The sequence below is a fragment of the Perognathus longimembris genome, chromosome 3 (genome assembly GCF_023159225.1).
Source record: "Perognathus longimembris pacificus isolate PPM17 chromosome 3, ASM2315922v1, whole genome shotgun sequence".
Classification (NCBI taxonomy): domain Eukaryota; kingdom Metazoa; phylum Chordata; class Mammalia; order Rodentia; family Heteromyidae; genus Perognathus; species Perognathus longimembris.
This window is the reverse complement of record NC_063163.1, coordinates 76230020-76245997: the sequence shown is the minus strand read 5'-3', so window position 1 is coordinate 76245997 and position 15978 is coordinate 76230020. Positions and strand designations below refer to the sequence as shown.

General features: G+C 54.8%; 2 protein-coding genes across 16 annotated transcripts in view; one reads left to right on the top strand and one right to left on the bottom strand.

The window, feature by feature from the left end:
* Positions 1–305: 305 nt before the first annotated feature.
* Armc6 (armadillo repeat containing 6) lies at positions 306–12838 on the bottom strand. Of its 5 annotated transcripts, XM_048342616.1 has the most exons (8): positions 7959–8005; positions 7461–7589; positions 6629–6711; positions 4865–5438; positions 2822–2967; positions 2537–2668; positions 2003–2140; positions 306–830 (listed from the first exon to the last, which is right to left on the bottom strand). In XM_048342616.1, exons 2-8 carry the CDS (start codon positions 7579–7581, stop codon positions 618–620), a joined length of 1407 nt encoding a protein of 468 aa, XP_048198573.1. In that variant the 5' UTR covers positions 7582–7589; positions 7959–8005; the 3' UTR covers positions 306–617. The 5 variants fall into 5 exon arrangements, with proteins under 5 accessions (XP_048198573.1, XP_048198571.1, XP_048198575.1 ...); XM_048342614.1 differs by lacking the exon at positions 7959–8005 and having other exon boundaries at positions 7461–7943; XM_048342618.1 differs by lacking the exons at positions 6629–6711; positions 7461–7589; positions 7959–8005 and adding an exon at positions 12810–12838 and having other exon boundaries at positions 4865–5626.
* The window catches only part of Sugp2 (SURP and G-patch domain containing 2), a 23426-nt gene continuing 18097 nt past the window's right edge, over positions 10650–15978 (top strand). For 7 of the 11 annotated variants that reach the window (XR_007210427.1, XR_007210426.1, XR_007210424.1 and 4 more), the window contains exons 1-2: positions 10650–10692; positions 12023–12154. Coding sequence is in view for 2 of the 11 variants with exons in the window: in XM_048342600.1 (XP_048198557.1) it covers positions 12034–12154 (121 nt within the window). In the remaining 9 variants the exon portion in view is untranslated. Of the gene's footprint in view, positions 10719–10999; positions 11173–11331; positions 11513–12021; positions 12155–14747; positions 14858–15978 lie in introns of those variants that run through there. The other 4 variants (XR_007210423.1, XR_007210430.1, XR_007210429.1 and 1 more) reach the window with 4 other exon arrangements.

The following is a 15978-nucleotide window of genomic DNA, read 5'->3' as shown; positions in this document are numbered from 1 at the left end:
GGCCTGGGACACTGCAGCGTGGGGAAGAGCAGCACAGCGCTGTTGCTAGAGGGTCCATCCCGGACACCAAGAGCTGCAGGCCAGCCCTCCTGGCATGGCTGGGGTGGGGGGACGAGTCAGGCAGTGTCCTGGGGTTACAAAGGGCCCAGGCTCGCGGGAGGTGCTGCTCACCCACTCCAGCCTAAGAGGCTCAGAGGGGTCAAGCACCTGCTCAAGGCCACCAGCTGCCAGGAGTCCGTATGTGGACCCGTATGGCGCCTGAGTGGCTCTCCTTGTCCACGCCGCCATGGAGACACACAAGCCCCTCCAACACGAGCATGAGGCTCTTTATTAGGAGCCACAGACTCCGGCCCCATGTCTGGCCTAGCAGCCCACAGGATCCAGGAAAGGGACAGGACAGAAGGGCAGCACTGCCAGCTGTGGGTGACCCTGGGGCTTGGGGGCTGCTCAGCTCTCCACTGTGGAGACATCCACAGATGCCTGGGTCCCCATACTGACAACCCAGAAGACCCCTCAATGAGGGACGCAGGTGGAATGGGTGACGGGCAGGAACCTCATGCCAGCCTCTGGACCAAGTCACATGATCTATCCAAAGCCAGGGTCAGGCTGGGCCTGGGTCACAGTGCCAGGTCACCCTTCTGGCCTGTCCACAGTTCTTGGAGCTCGACGTGGCAGCCCAGGTCCCTCAGGGCAGCCTTGGCCACATCCTTGCAATCCGGGTGAGCAGCCCTGGCCCGTGAGATGAGCGCCTCAGCCCCCTGCTCCAGGAGTGGTTTGGAGAAGGCTGGACTCCGGGACACCAGGTTGCGGATCAGCATGCAGGCCTGCTTCTGAAGGGGAGAGGAGCTGTGAGCCAGGGGAGGAGGGCAGGGATGGGGTCTCCTCTGACCTTACTGTGATGGGGGATAGGGACTGAGCTGCCGGAGGGAGGCAGGGAGGAGGGCAGGGATGGGGTACCCTCTGACCTCAGGCTCCTTTCCTCACGGTGAGGGGGGTGAGGGGGTCATGGCAGGGCCAGGCTAGAACCAGTTCTCCAGCCCCAGGGACATTTCTGCCCCCTCAGGAAAGAGGGCTCAAGGGGAAGGAAGGACTCCCAGTGTCAGACTGACCAAGTCTCTGGATGCAGGGGCTCAAAGGGCTGGATGGGCATGTGGGCCCCAGGAAGAGGCCTGCCTTTCAACAAGCCACCTGCCAGGATGCAACCTAGGACCGTTCATAGATGCCCAACTCTGCCCAGATTTAATGCTCCATTATTGATGGCAGAACAGCGGGTACACTGGGGCACACCTATAATCCCGGCTGTGGGGGAGGTAGGGATCAGAAGGACTCAGTTTGAGGTCAGAATAGGCTCAACAGCTGAGTATGGTGGGTCAATCCTGCATCCCAACTACCTGGAAAGCAGGAGATCACAGTCCAGGCCAGTCCCAGGCAAAAATGCAAGACTCCATTTGAGGGCTGGGAATATGGCCTAGTGGCAAGAGTGCTTGCCTCGTATACATGAAGCCCTAGGTTTGATTCCGCAGCACCATATATATATGGCCAGAAGTGACGCTATGGCTCAAGTAGCAGAGTGCTAGCCTTGAGCAAAAGAGACGCCAGGGACAGTGCTCAGGCCCTGAGACCAAGCCCCAGGACTGACAAAAAAAAACAAAAACAAAAAAAAAAACAAGACTCCATTTGAAGTCTAAACCAAAAAAAGACTAGTGTGTGTGGGTCAAGTGGTAGAACAAAAGCTCTGAATTCAAACGCCAATATTGTTCAAAAAATAGAGGTTACTGGCATGTCTCCCCATAGCCTGCGGATTACTTAGATGATGAACAGAATACTTCCAGCTGAGGCTGGCGAGACCCAGCCTGGGCTGGTGGAGGGCAGGTAGGCTCAAGCCAGGGGAAGGAAGATGAGAGAGGAGGTCAGAGCAGGAGGTAAAGGGACAGGACACAGCCAGGCCCAGGGGATGGGGGTGGGGAACTAAACAGACAAATGGGCAGGAGGGTGCAGGTACCTGCACTCCGGCCTCCTGTGGGTGTGCCTGCATGGCCTGTAGCACTGCCAGGGCCCCGCCATGCTCCATGATGATGTGGCTGTTCTCTGGCTTTCGCAGAGCCAGGACGCACAGGGCGGCGCAGCTCTGCTCACACACCTGCAGCAGGCATGGTGTGAACCCGCTGCCGCTGGTATGGTGTCAGGCATGGGCTGTGGTGCAGGGGGATGGGGCAGGGCAGTGGGCCTGGGTCATGGCTCAGGAGGACAGGCAGTGGGCGGGGGGCCTGTTGTGGCAAAGGGAAAGAAGGGATGTCTGCCTGGGCTATGGCCAAGGGGGATGGGGGCAGCAGGCCTGGGCCTGGGCTGTGGCCCAGGGGGATGTCACAGCCAGGTTCTCAGGGCGACGACAATCCAGCTGTGGTTGGGATTCGGGGTGCGAGCAGTGCCCAGGGTGGTGGAGGGTCTGGTCCCTGGCGTTCCCACCCCCCCATCTTGTTTCCCTGGCTCAGCTGGGGGCCATGGTGATGTGCATGGCACTGAGGGCATGAGGTACCTGGGGGCTGGCCAGGTGGCGAGTCATGGCAGCCATGATGCACTCAGGGCCCCCTGCGCGGACGATGGCATCCTTTACATCATCGTTACCAGCAATGGCCCGCAGAGTGCCCAGCACCTGCTTCACTAGGTCCTGTGGGAGGGCAATGGTGGGGCCATGCAGAGGCGGGCTGTGAGGAGGGAAGGGGTTGGGGAGAGGGACAGGGAGGGTGTGAGAGGGTGGGTGGGGCAGGGAAAGTGGGGGTCTACCCTTCACACACAGACACACACATCCCTGTGGGCCCACCTGGTGGTCACTGCAGCTGGCCAGCAGGGTCACCAGCATATCCAGGCCGCCCAGGTCCACCACCTCCTGGCAGAACTCGTTGCGCACGACCAGGCGGGACAGGGTGCTGCACAGCTCACTCAGGATGCCGGGGTTGTCAGGAAATGCTGGGGTGGGGAGGTCTGGGTAAGGGCCAGAGCCCACTGTGCCCACAGGACCCTGAGGTCGCAGGGGGCTACACAGGGCTCCCTGGCTACCTCCCTGCAGCACCACCTGCTGCCACCGGTGGGAGTTGCATCCTCTGGCCCTTCCCACCCAGAAGTAAAGTTTTCCCAGGCTACACTTGAGACCTGGTGTGGATGACTCTTCTCAGTGTAAGAGTAAGCCAAGGGGCAGCCGGCATAGCGGAGTGGTATGGAGGCTGCAGCTGGGAGAGCTGGGGGCAGAGGCACCCCAGAGGGATGATGTTTACTCTTTACAGCTTGTGGCCTCCCACCATCCCTGCTGGTCCTTTATACCTGACCTTGTTGATGTGGGTGGGCCTTGTCCAATCAGGCGAAGGCCTAAGAAAACAGGCTTACTGGGCAGAACAACATTGCCTCAGATTGTGAGGAGTCTCCAGCCGTCCCTGGGGACTGATGACAACCTACAGTAGGACCTAACCTCAGGGCTAAGGCCATAATACAAGTCCCTGGGTACCACCCAAGCACACACTTTTTTTATTCATTGATATTAGGACCCAAGGCCTCAATCTTGCTCTACCTTCTGAGCAACATCTTTAGTCCTTTGTTTTTATTTTATTTTTATTGTTTGCCAGTCCTAGGGCTTGAACTTAGGGTCTGAGCACTGTCCCTGGCTTCTTTCTGCTCAAGGCTAGCACTCTACCACTTGAGCCACAGCACCCTTTTGGCTTTTCCTATACATGTAGTGCTGAGGAATCGAACCAGGGCTTCATGTATGCGAGGCAAGCACTCTACCATTAGGTCATATTCCCAGCCCTGTTTTTATTTGATTTTGAGACAGGATATTACTAAGAAGCCCAGGCTAGTTTTAAACTTGAGATCTTCCTGTCTCAGCCTATCAAGTATCTGGGATTACAGGTGTACACAACTATGCCTAGATCAAATGTGTTTTGGGAAGGCTTTGTGCATACATATAGGGCTAGTCTGCCTCTGGAGGAAGTATGGCTGATTTAGGCAGGTGTAAGGAAACATGCCAAAGCCTCCTCAGAAGACGCCCTCCCTGTCACCCATCTTCAGCATCTGAAGAGGCATGGGGAGAGGAGGGGCAGCCCATCCTGACAGCAGACACTGGAGCCATGGGACAGGTAGGGAAGGCAGCAAGTGATTCCAGCATCTTCTGTGTGCCTGGCCTGAGTCAGGCCTTTACTTGGGGGCATAGTAGGTAGCTTCCCGGGGTCACCCTGTAGCGTGTGTGTGTGCGTGTGTGTACGCCATGACTGTGTGTACAACATCACACCAGAAGAACACAACCCCCATTCCCATTTTCCCTTTGGGTGTGCCCCTTCCCCATGCTCTGTCTATGGGGCTGGACATAGTAATCCTCCCCAAGCAGCACCCAGAGGGTAACAAGGCCCATGCGTGCTGGCCAGGAGCTGCTGTGTGGCAGGGCAGGACTGAGATGGAGGCAGCCACTGAAGCCTGGAACCAACTATGCCTCATGCCATTCTCTGCCAAAACTCATACCTCTTTCCCTGCTTTTTATTTTTCTTTGCTTTCTTTTTAACCATTCCTGAGGCTTGGACTCAGGGCCTAGGCACTGTCCCTGAGCTGCTTTTGCTCAAGGTTAGCACTGTTCCACTTGAGCCACAGCGCCACTCCCAGCCTTGTCTGTTTATGTTGTGCTGAGGAATGGAACCCAGGGCCTCATGCATGCTAGGCAAGCACTCCACCACTAAGCCACCTTCCTAGCCTTCCCCACTTTTTCTTGGGGACTGAGGCCAAGACCTGCTCATCCCATGTGCTACGCATGTGCTTACCCCACCTCTGCCCAGGGTCACTCACCAAGGCCCATCTGCCCACCCGGCCCCAGTGGGTCTCTCACCCTTGATGGCCTCGATGAGCACCTTCAGGCCTCTGTTTTCCTGCACGATCTTCTTGGCATAGTCGTGGGCCTGGCCAAAGAGCACCCGCACATCATCATCAAATGTCATGACGCGCAGTGCTGAGCAGGCTTCCCGGACCACATCGGCGTGATGGATGTGCCGGGTGATGGCTCCAATGAGCAGGGGCAGCACACCTGCCTTCACCAGGCCCTGGCGGTTCTCCTCATGCTTCAGGCAGGCCAGGCGCACACCGCGGAGGCCCAGGCACGTCAGGTCAGTAGAGTCTGCGTGCCCCGCCAGTGTGGCGACTAGCAGCTGCAGGCCCTGGGCATCCAGCAGGTCGGGCTGGCCTTCAATCAGCACCACCAGGGCGTGGAGGGCCTGGAGCAGGAGGTTGGGGCTGCCGGCAGAGGCCAGCTTGCAGGCAGCCAGGAGCACGGGGTAGGCTCCCTTCTGGGCAGCCAGGAAGCGGCAGGCCTTGTGCTGCCGGCACTGCTGGCAGAAGTGGGCAAGGTGGGCTCCCAGGTCCTGGGGACAGGAGCTGGCCATGGACTCCTGCAGGGCCTCCAGGGCCTGGAGAGGGAGAAGGCCCAGGGTCGGCTCAGCTGAAGGAGCTGCCAGTACTGGCCCAGAATACATGACCTCCCGCCTCCGTCTCCCTAGTGCTGGCCGGGAACAAGTGGCCTCCTGCCTTATCTCCCCAGTGCTGGGGCACAGGAGAAACCACAGAACCCGGCTGGGTAGAGGCCCGGTTCCCAAACCTTGTTGTGTCCTTTTTGTGTTGCTGGGAGGCTGCACAGGGCAACGGTGCAGCAGAGTCCTAGCTGGGCCCCTCTCCTCTATTTTGGAAGCCTGGAGCATCAGAGGCCACACACAGGGAAAGAAGGGCCTGGCTATCTGAAAGCCCTTCCAAGAAACTGGATCTGGGATCCCAGAACTGCTGGACACAGCAAGGAGGGGAGGCCCAGGCCTCAGGGCTGGCCTGACCTGTGTAGTGAGGCCCTGTCCCAAACAATGAAACAAAGAGAGGGAGGAGGGAAGGCCTGTCACCAGTGGGTCACACCTGTAAAACTAGCTACTCAAGAAGCTGAGACCTGAGGATGGGGGGTTCAAAGCCAGCCCAAGCAAGAAAGTCCATAACACTCTTATCCCCCATTAACCAGAAATAAAGCTAGAAGTGGCACTGTGGCTCAAGTGTAGAGTGTCATCTTTGAGCAAGAAAACTCAAGCAGAGTGCCCAGGGGCTACATTCAAGCCTCAGGACTATTCCAAGTACATACACATACAAAACTAGTCTGGGTGGGCCCACGGGACCTGGGCTCTTGGCCATCCCTGGTACCTTCCTGCACAGCCCCACATGGTTGGCAGTGGCCCTGATCAAGGCCGCTGACCTCTGGGCACCATGCCTTCCTCATCTGGGGTCCCTGGAGAGTGTGTACCTGCTCCCTACCTTCTTTCCAATCTCTGGATGAGGGCTGAGCTGCCCACTCATGGAAATTTCCACACTAAGAGGCCAAGCAACAGCTTGTGTGTGGCCCATCCCTGCCATGCATGCCCACTGAGCCCCCAGGGCCCTTGACCCAGCCCCCAGAACAGGGTGCCGTGTTCTGATCTCAGCCCCCGCCTCCAATGGCACCCATGGCTGAGGCAGGCTGCTCTCCAGTATGGCTGGGAGACTGGGCCATGGCTCCCGGGCCTGTGTGGCTGGGCCAGGCAAGCGGAGCTGAGTGATGTGGGGACAATGCCCAGGTGTGCGGGGAGACCTGCAGGACGTCGTGCGTGGGCTCCGTGGCTCCGTCCGCCGTGGTTTTCAGTGCAGTCTTGACAATGTTGCTCAAATCCACCCCTGCAGGAAACGGGAACACTGGAAACCAGTTGCCATGTATCACTTCTGCTTAGACCTTCATTCCTGGGGCTCCCAGCTCCTCTCCCCTTGTGGATTTGGGGGGCAGTGGGTACAAAGCCACCACACTGAAAGTTCTGAGCCTGAGCCTGCAGGGCAGTGGCCCGCTCTGCCTGTGGGCTGAGAGGTGGAAGGGGATCCAGCCTTGATCTCAGAGCTCCCGCTGTATGGCCCTGGCTCACCTCCACCCTCTACAGCCCCCCCATGGGGAACCCTGCTACAGTGGACACCTTGGACTGCCTCCACAGCCCCTTCTAGGGTAAACTCTGCCCTCTGTGCCCAGGGCACTTATCTCTGAGGCTGGGCTGGAGGATGGGGAGGCATGGGTTCCTGGAAGCTCATCTCCTCCCTGCCAGCAGTCTCAGGTGAACCCCACTCCCTGTCTGGGTTCATGGCCTATCCTGCTCGGCCTGGTGTGAACTGTTGTTTGTCTGTCTGTCTGCACAGCAGTACAACCTCCTTGCTAAGCTGAGCCAAAGCTGAGGGGAAGGTGGGCAGGGAGGCAGGCAGTGCTGGGTGCTGGGCCAAGCAAGGCCCTTTTGGGAATGTGACAGCCTTGCCAATGGCTGAATGAGGGGCTAGAGGGTGGCATGGGTGAGATGGGTGTTGCCAGGCATGGACAGAGCCTAGGGTGAGTGTGGGAATCACAAGGGAGCTCACAGCATGGGGGGGGGGGGGGTCATGCCACTTACCCTGTGACTCAAATTGCTCCACAGCCTCTTTCACAGCCTCCTCAGGGTCCATGTTGAACTCCTCCACATTCTCTCGCACGGCCACATCGAAGGTGTCCTGGGTGATGCGTTTACAGGCCATCCTACCCACTGTATGCAAAGCGAGGAGGGAGGAGAGGGCAGGCAGCTGAGGGCTAGCCACTGCTGGGCTCCAGTCACCAACCAGGGAGCCTCTGCCAGGGGCCAGATTCTGACTGTCTAGATCAAGGGGGAAGGGACTCTGCCAACATCAAGCCTCTAAAATGAAGGACTCATGGGCAGTGACACACACAGGAGGCTGACGCTGCAGTGTCGCAAAGTACAGGCCATCCTGGGCCATACCGGGAAACTTTAGGTGAAAAGAAACAGGTAGGCTGGGTGAGAGTGGCTCACAACTGTCATCTTAGCTACTCAGGAGGCTGAGATCTGAGGATCGTGGTTCAAAGCCAGCCCAGGCAGGAAAGTCCATGAGTCTCATACCTTGAATAACCACCAGAAAATTGGAAGTGGAGCTGTGGCTCAAAGTTGTAGAACACCAGCCTTGAACGCAGAAGCTCAGGGACAGCACCTAGGCCCTGAGTTCACACTCCAGGACCAGCAAAAAAAAAAAAAAAAAAATTTAAAAGAAATAAAAAATAGGGGCTGGGAATATAGCCTAGTGGCAAGAGTGCTTGCCTCATATACACGAAGCCCTAGGTTCGATTCCTCAATATCACATACACAGAAAAGGCCAGAAGTGGGTGCTGTGGCTCAAGTTGGCAGAGCAAAACGAAGCCAGGGACAGTGCTCAGGCCCTGAGTTCAGACCCCAGGACTGGGGAAAGAAAAAAAAAAAAAGAAATAAAAAAGCAACACCCATGACAAATCCCCTACTGGACTGAGTTAAAGCTAGGGATGTAGCTCAGTGGTGAGAGCATTCCCTGGAGTATTCCTTGACCATAGGAAGGAGTAAAGCTCTGGTTAACTAGAACACAAGATGATGCTGAGTAACACAAGGCAAGCACAGAGGCCTTGCATGTGACCAGTTAGCAGGAAATACCCAGTGGCTTCCAGGAGCTCGGGGAGAAGGTGAATGGGGACTGCTGATGGGGATGGGGTCTCTTTGGGGGGGATGAAAATATCTTTGGCTGCATCCACAGTGTGCACAGGCACAAATCAGTCCTCAGCACTAACAGCTCAGGTATAGCACCTAACAGAGGTGCATCTTTCATCACTGGAGCCATTTTTAACCTCTAGAGATCTTGTTTATCAAAGGAATGCAACCATTGCATTGAAAATACACCTCTGGCAGGGCACTAGTGGCTCACACCTGAGATCTGAAGATTAAGGTAGAAAAGCCTGCAAGAATTTTTTTTTTTTTTTGGTTGTGGGGCTTGAACTAGGGGTCTGGGCACTGTCCTTAGTCTCTTTTACTCAAGGCAAGCTCTTTACCATTTTGAGCAACAGCACCACTTCCGGTTTTCTGGTAGTTCCTTGGAGATAAGAGTCTTATGGGCATTCCTGCCTGGACTAGCTTCTAATAGGGATTCTTGGATCTCAACCTCCTGTGAAGAGGTAGGATTACAAGCCTGAGTCACTAGTGCCAGGCAGCAAGACTTCTATCTCCAGTTAACTAGCAAAAAAACTGGAAGGAGAGCTTTGGTTCAAGTGGTGTAATGAGGGCTGGGAATATGGTCTAGTGGTAGAGTGCTTGCCTCCCATGGTTCGGTTCCTCAGCACCACATATATGCAAAAGGCCAGAAGTGGCGCTATGGCTTCAGTGGTAGAGTGCTAGTCTTGAGCAAAAAAAGCAGCCAGGGACAGTGCTCAGGCCCTGAGTTCAAGCCCCAGGACTGGCAAAAAAACAAAAAACAAAACAATTAAGTGATGTAACGATAGCCTTGGGCAAAAAACCTAAGGGAACAGTATCCAGGCCCTGAGTTTAAACCCTAGTACTGGCTTGCACTCGCATGCGCCCCCCCCCGCCCCACTAATTAATAATAATAAAGAAAAAGAAAGTTCATTCTCCTCCTAATAAACTTCTCGCCTTCACCGCTCAATCTTAGGTCTTGCCTGAATTCCTCTCTTAATGTATGGATAGGAGGGAGCACGATGTGGCTGCACTGACGCTGGGTAACGGTTGGGAGGAAGGTGGGAGGGGGTGGTCCCCAACCTGCTGGATGGCTCAGGCTTCCCCCGCACCTCCTACACCTGCTCCCCACCCGACGCAGGGCGCGGAGCTTGCAGGACCGCGGAGCCCACCGCGGCTCAAGACCCCCGTGATGGGTTCCAAGTCCCATCGGCGTTGGAGCCCCGCAGGCGCCAGGCTCCGTCGGCCCCGCACTCTCAGCATAACCCGCACGGGAGCATGGCCCGCGTTTCCTCCCTGACCTCCGCCGGACCCAGACGCGCGCAGCCAGGCGCTCCGTGCACCAGCGTGCGATGAATGAATGAAAGCAGGCGCGCGCGCATCCATGCGTGCATGAATGAGATGAATGGGAAGGAAGCCGGGCGTCCGGTCATCCAGATTCTTTCCTTCCCTGCCCCCAACCAAGTCCCAGAGGGTCTCCGCGCGGTCACCGGTCCGCCCCACGGCGCGACCCGCTCCTCACCGGGTCCCCGCCGCCACGTGGGGAAGGGTGGGGCCGGCGGCTACCACCCAGGGCCGCTCCGCCCGGGGCGGCCCACCCCCCAGCGCCTGGTCGCCCCGGCAGGTGGCTCCTGGGATAAAAGAAGCAGACTGCGAGCTTAGGCCAAGCAACCTCGTTTTAGCGTGAGTGCGGTAACTCTTGCGCCTTTCCCGGGTAGCTCCCGGGTGTCTCCGCCCGAGCTGAGAAAGACTTCGCTTCCGGAGCGGCGGTCAGGAAGAAGTGGACACCACGCCTGCGCAAGAAGGCGAGTCCACAGCTGCGGGCGCCTGCGCATCTGGGCAGGGAGGGACTGTCGGCGCCTGCGTACGAAGGGAGGCGGCTGGGGGCGCCTGCGCGCCCAGGGCGAAGGCAGTGGACTGCGCCTGCGCGACGCTGCGGAGACCGTTAGCTCATTTGCATGTCCCCGCCTCGCGCAGCGGCGGGTGAAAAGCCTCGGGCGGCGGCGGCGGCGGCGGCGGCGGCGGCGGCGGCGGCGGCGGCGGCGGCGGCGGCGGCGGCGGCGGCGGCGGCGGCGGCGGCGGCGGCGGCGGCGGCGGCGGCGGCAACGGGGGCGGCGGGGACGGCTCCGCGCGCGGCGAGCTCGGGGTGAGGCTTGGGCCTCGGTGTCGTCGGTAGGTGGGCTCCGGGCTGTGAGGGTTCCGGCTCGACCCTTGTGACCCCGGGTTCTTCAATGGCGCCGCAGGCTCGGCCCTCTGGCTTTAGTAGGAACCGCGTCCCGGTTGGCCGGTGCTGTGAGGGCGGCGGCGGCGGCGGCGGCGGGGAGAGGCGAGGCAGGCTCTCAGGCTGCCCTGGTCACTGGTTCACTCATTCATTCATTCCGTCCGCCTGGATCGTTTTGGACTGGCCGAGGACCCGTAACGGCCCGTGTTAGCCGTCCATCCCGTAAATAGGGAAACCGAGGCAAAAAAGGGCCAGGTCACTTGATTTTGCCTCAGATCTCCCGGCCCGGACCCCCCTCCCGCCGTCTGGTGAATAAGGAGCGCCCTGGGAAAGCGAGAAGAGGAGGGGGAAGGGGGTGCGGGTCGTATAGAGGGCCTCCAGGAATTGGGGGTGTCAGCAGGCAAGGTGCCTAGGCCTCCGGACCGAGTGCTGACTCGGCCCCACTGCGGGCCCGGTGCGGGCCAGGCCCGCGTCCCCGGGGCTTGACCTTGGGATCACCCAACTGAATGCTTTTCTTCCACCCCTGTGAACTCTCACTCCTAAGGGGATCCACCACCCCAGGGGTGCTGGTGGCAAAGCCACAGTGAGCCCCGAGTCCGACCATGGCCACATCTGTCACCACCTTACTGTCACGAGGTGTGGCCCAGAGGCTGTCCCAGGAGGGGCCTTTCCCTCTCTACAGTGGGGAGAGAGCCATCGTCAGCCAGGGCTGCCTCCTGCTCTCCCACCCCGGCACCCAACCTCGGTGAGGGATGTGGTTCGGGCTCTCCTCCAAACCCAAGGGAGTTCTTTCATCTGTGTGTGTGTGCCAGCCCTGGGGTCTGAAGTCAGGGCCTAGGTGGGTGTTCTACCACTTGGCTTTTTCCTAGTTAATGGGAGGTAAGAATTTCACAGGACTTTTCTGCCTGGGCTGGCTTCAAACTACTATCCTGGAATCACAGCTTCCTGAGTAGCTGGGATTACAAGGGTCATTACAGGTTTGAGCCACCAGCAACAGGCTGAACCAAAGCCAGTCAGAGACTTTCCAAGGAGACAGGTTCAGGGAAGCTTGTCCCTCCCCCTGGGCTGCACACATTGGTAAGCTTCAGCTGGGCACAGACACATACCCCCCCAGACCACCCCCCCTCCCCACAGGAGGCCAGCTTGCCTTTGAAGTACAGTCCAAGACCATAGGTGACTCCTTACCTGAAAGCTTAGATGAAGAAGAGCTGGGGCTCTGAGCAGGGGGTGTAACTGTCTTTTCTTCTCTGTACAGGGCAAATAAATATGGCAGCTCGGCGCATTGCACCAGAGACTCTTGACGTTGTGCTACAGGAAAAAGCGAAACGATACCACGTAGACCCAAGTGCTGAGGCTGTCAGCGAAACCCTTCACTTGAAAGCTCCAGGTAAATGAAAGTGGTGGAAATAGGAGATGAGTGTCTAGGAGGTAGGATTTCAGTATCTTGGGCAAATGCTCTTGCATTTATTTTTTTCCTTTTAAAATTTTATATTATAGGGAGGAGATAGTTCATTGGTACGTTTCTACACATGTGTACAAGGTATTGCAATCAATCTCACTCCTCTATTACTCCTCTATTACTGTTCCTTCCTCTCTTCCCAAACAATTTACAATTTCAACAGGTTTCATTGTTGTGTTTTCTTTTTTTTTGTTTTAATTCTTTTTTATTTATTTGTTTATTAATTGAACACAATTTTTTTGACAAGGTGTGCAAAAAGGGTACAGTTACATAGTAGGGCAGTGTGTACATTTCTTGTGATATCTTATGTCCTTTCGTTGTGTTTTCTTTCCTTCCTTCCTTCCTTCTTTCCTTCCTTCATTCCTTCCTTCCTTGCCACTCTCCTGCTAAGCCACAATCCCAAATCTTTTTTTTTTTTTTTTTTTTTTTGCCTGTCCTGGGCCTTGGGCTGAGTACTGTCCCTGGCTTCTTTTTTGTTCAAGGCTAGCACTCTGCCACTTGAGCCATAGCTCCACTTCTGGCCGTTTTCTATATATGTGGTGCTGAGGAATTGAACCCAGGGCTTCATGTATATGAGGCAAGCACTCTTGCCACTAGGCCATATTCCCAGCCCCCCTTCTTTCTATTTGAACTAGTACTGGGGCTTGAACTCAGGGCCTGAGTGCTATTCCACTCAAGACTAGCACTCTATCACTTGAGCCACACCACCACTTCCAGCTTTTGAATGGTTAGATAGAAGTCTTGAAGACTTTCCTGCCTGGGCTGATCCTCAGATCTCAGGATACTGAGTAGCTATGATTATAGGTGTGCCCCCAGTGCTCAGCTTCATTGTTCTGTTTTCATAGTTGGAAATAACCCAGTCAGGCCATATTCATCCTCTTCTATCCTTCTTGTTAGCCCAGCCCTCCCAGAGCCTCTTTCTCTTCCCTTCCTCTCCCCGCCACCTTTTTTTTTTTTTGCCAGTCCTGGGACTTGAACTCAGGGCCTGAGCACTGTCCTTCACTTATTTTTGCTCAAGGCTAGCACTCTGCTACTTAGCCACAGCACCATTTCTGGCCTTTTTCTATATATGTGGTGCTGAGTAATCGAACCCAGGGCTTCATGTTACAAGGCAAACACTCTTGCCATTAGGCCATATTCCCAGACCCTTCCTCTCCCTTTTGACAAATAGCTTTTATTGAGGTTCTTTATGTTGGTGTCCTATATGCTTGCAATGTATTTCAAAGTTATTCACCCTGTATCCTTTTACCTTCCCCCTTCATCTTTCCCTAACTATAGGACTACTCATGTTTCCTTTTTTTTTTTTTTTTTTAGCCAGTCCTGGAACCTGAACTTAGGACCTGGGCACTGCCCTTGAGCTTCTTTTGCCCAAGGCTAGCAGTCTAGTACTTGAGCCACAACGCCACTTCTAGATTTTTCTGTTTATGTGGTACTGAGGAATTGAACCCAGGTCTTCATGCATGCTAGGCAAGCACTCTACCACTAAGCCACATTCCCAGCCTCTCACATTTTCTATTTATGAAGAGGAGATAAACATTTAAATATGGCCAAGAGTGATTAATGTCACTAACTGCAGCTTCACCCCCGACACCTGCCCCTCTTTAGTTTTTGGTTCTAAGGATGGAGCTCCAGGACTTCTTTATGCTGAGCACTTGCTACTGAGCTATACCCCCAGTCCCTAAACAAGAGGTTTTGTTGTTTGCTCAGTTTTGTTGGTAGTGGTTCTAGAGACTGAATTTAGAGCCTCCCACTTGCAAGGCAGGAGCTCTACCCCTTGCGGACCTCCAGCCTTTCACTTGTACATCCCTAGCATTTCTGGGGATGACAGGTATATACTGCTGCACCCAGCCATTGGTGAAGATAAAATTTTTTTGGCTTATTCCTGTAATTCTAATTACTCAGGAGGCTGAAATCCAAGAATCATGATTCAAAGCTAGCCTGAGCAGAAAAGTCTATAAGACTCCTATCTACAATTAATGACCAGAAAACTGGAAGTGAAGCTGTAGCTCAAAGTAGTAGAGTTCTGGCTTTGAGAGAAAAGGCTGAGGCACAATGCCAGACCCCGAGTTCAAGCCCCACAACCAAAAAACAAAAAATTTTATTGTACAGTTCTTTTTGCATGGGTTGGCCTTAAACAGTAATCCCCTGATTGCCACATCCAAGGAGCCAGGATTACAGGCTTAAACCATCTTGCCTGCTGTTCTGTTGTTTTGAGACAGAGTATCACCATGTGGACCTTTAACCTCCTGAATCCACTTCTGAGTGTTGTGATTACAGTTGTGTACTAAACCTGCGCTGCCTCTTGGCTCTTTATCCAGAAGCAGGGTTGGGGAATGCCTGGCTCACTGGCTGAATAAGGCATTCAAAATTATTTGGTACATGTAGGACCGACAACGTGTCTGGTTAACTGCCCATGGCCATCTGCCTTTATTAATAATTTTGTATGGCCACTAATGTTATAAGTATCTAAATGACCCTTTGCAGAAAAAAAAAAAAAAGACATTTCTCAATCCTGTTGTAGAGACTGGAGGACCAGCACCACTCCTGCTGCCCTAATTTTTGCCAGGAGCAACACAGTCTGTACCTGGGTCATCACAGCAGATGCCTTGCTGGAACCCCTGGCCCACCCAGATGCCTGTGGTCTTTCCCCAGCAGCAGCCCATGAGGTCATCTCTCTGTGCCAGCCCTGCAGCAGGGCCCTTCCAAGCCCTGCTTGGGCTTCTTGTGGCCTTTGATCCATTACTGTCTCCTGGTATCTGCCTTTCCCTTTTCTTTTTCTTTCATTCTTTTTTTTTCCTTCAGTTGTGGGGCTTGAACTCAGGGCCTGGATACTGTCCCTGGGCTTTTGCGCTGAAATCTAGCATTTCTGGTTTTCTGGTGGTTAATTGAAGATTGACTTTCCTGCCTGGGCTGGCAGGAAACACAATCTCAGATCTCAGTTATGAGTACAGATATGAGCCACCAGTGCCTGACTTTGTCTTTCCCTTTTCATTTGACTTTTGTTTCCTATGCTGTGGCCTCTGATTCCAACCTACTATGTTAGAGTGGTCATGAGATTCTACCTAGGTCCCCATTGCCCTGAGCACTTACTGCCCTCTGTTGCTGGCTTTGAGAACTTTTTCCTGTGGGAAGAGCAGCCAAGAGAACAGAACCAGAGGAAAGCAGTGACTGGGCTCATTAATGCATCTCCATCAGTCTAGGTTTCTCTTTGCTTGGTGGTCCTGGAGCCTCAATTCAGGTCTTGTGTTTGCTAGGCAGGTACTCTACACTTGAGCCATACCCAGTCCTTTTTCTTTCAGTTTGTTTAAGATAGAGCCTTGTACCTTTGCAAGGCTAGCCTTGAACTACTGTCTTAGGGCCCTGTTCCTAAGCTGCTTTTGCTCAAGGCTAGCACTCTACCACTTGAGCCACAGCACCACTTCTAGCTTTTTCTGTTAATGTGGTACTGAGGAATCAAACCCAGGGCTTTATGCATGCTAAGCAAACACTCGACCACTAGGCCACATTCCTAGTCCTCCTACTATCTCTTGAACTATAATCCTCCTACTTCTTGAACTCCTACCTCTAACTCCCAAGTCTCTAGGATTATAAGTATGTATCACTGTGCCTGGCCTAGTCCAGGTTTTTAATTGGCACCTTACAGTATTTTGCTGTTTTGATTTGATTTTTGGAGCTACCCTACCTTGTACATTTTAAACATTGACAACTAGGGCTGGGATGTAGCTCAGTGGCAAAGCACTTGTCTAGCAAGC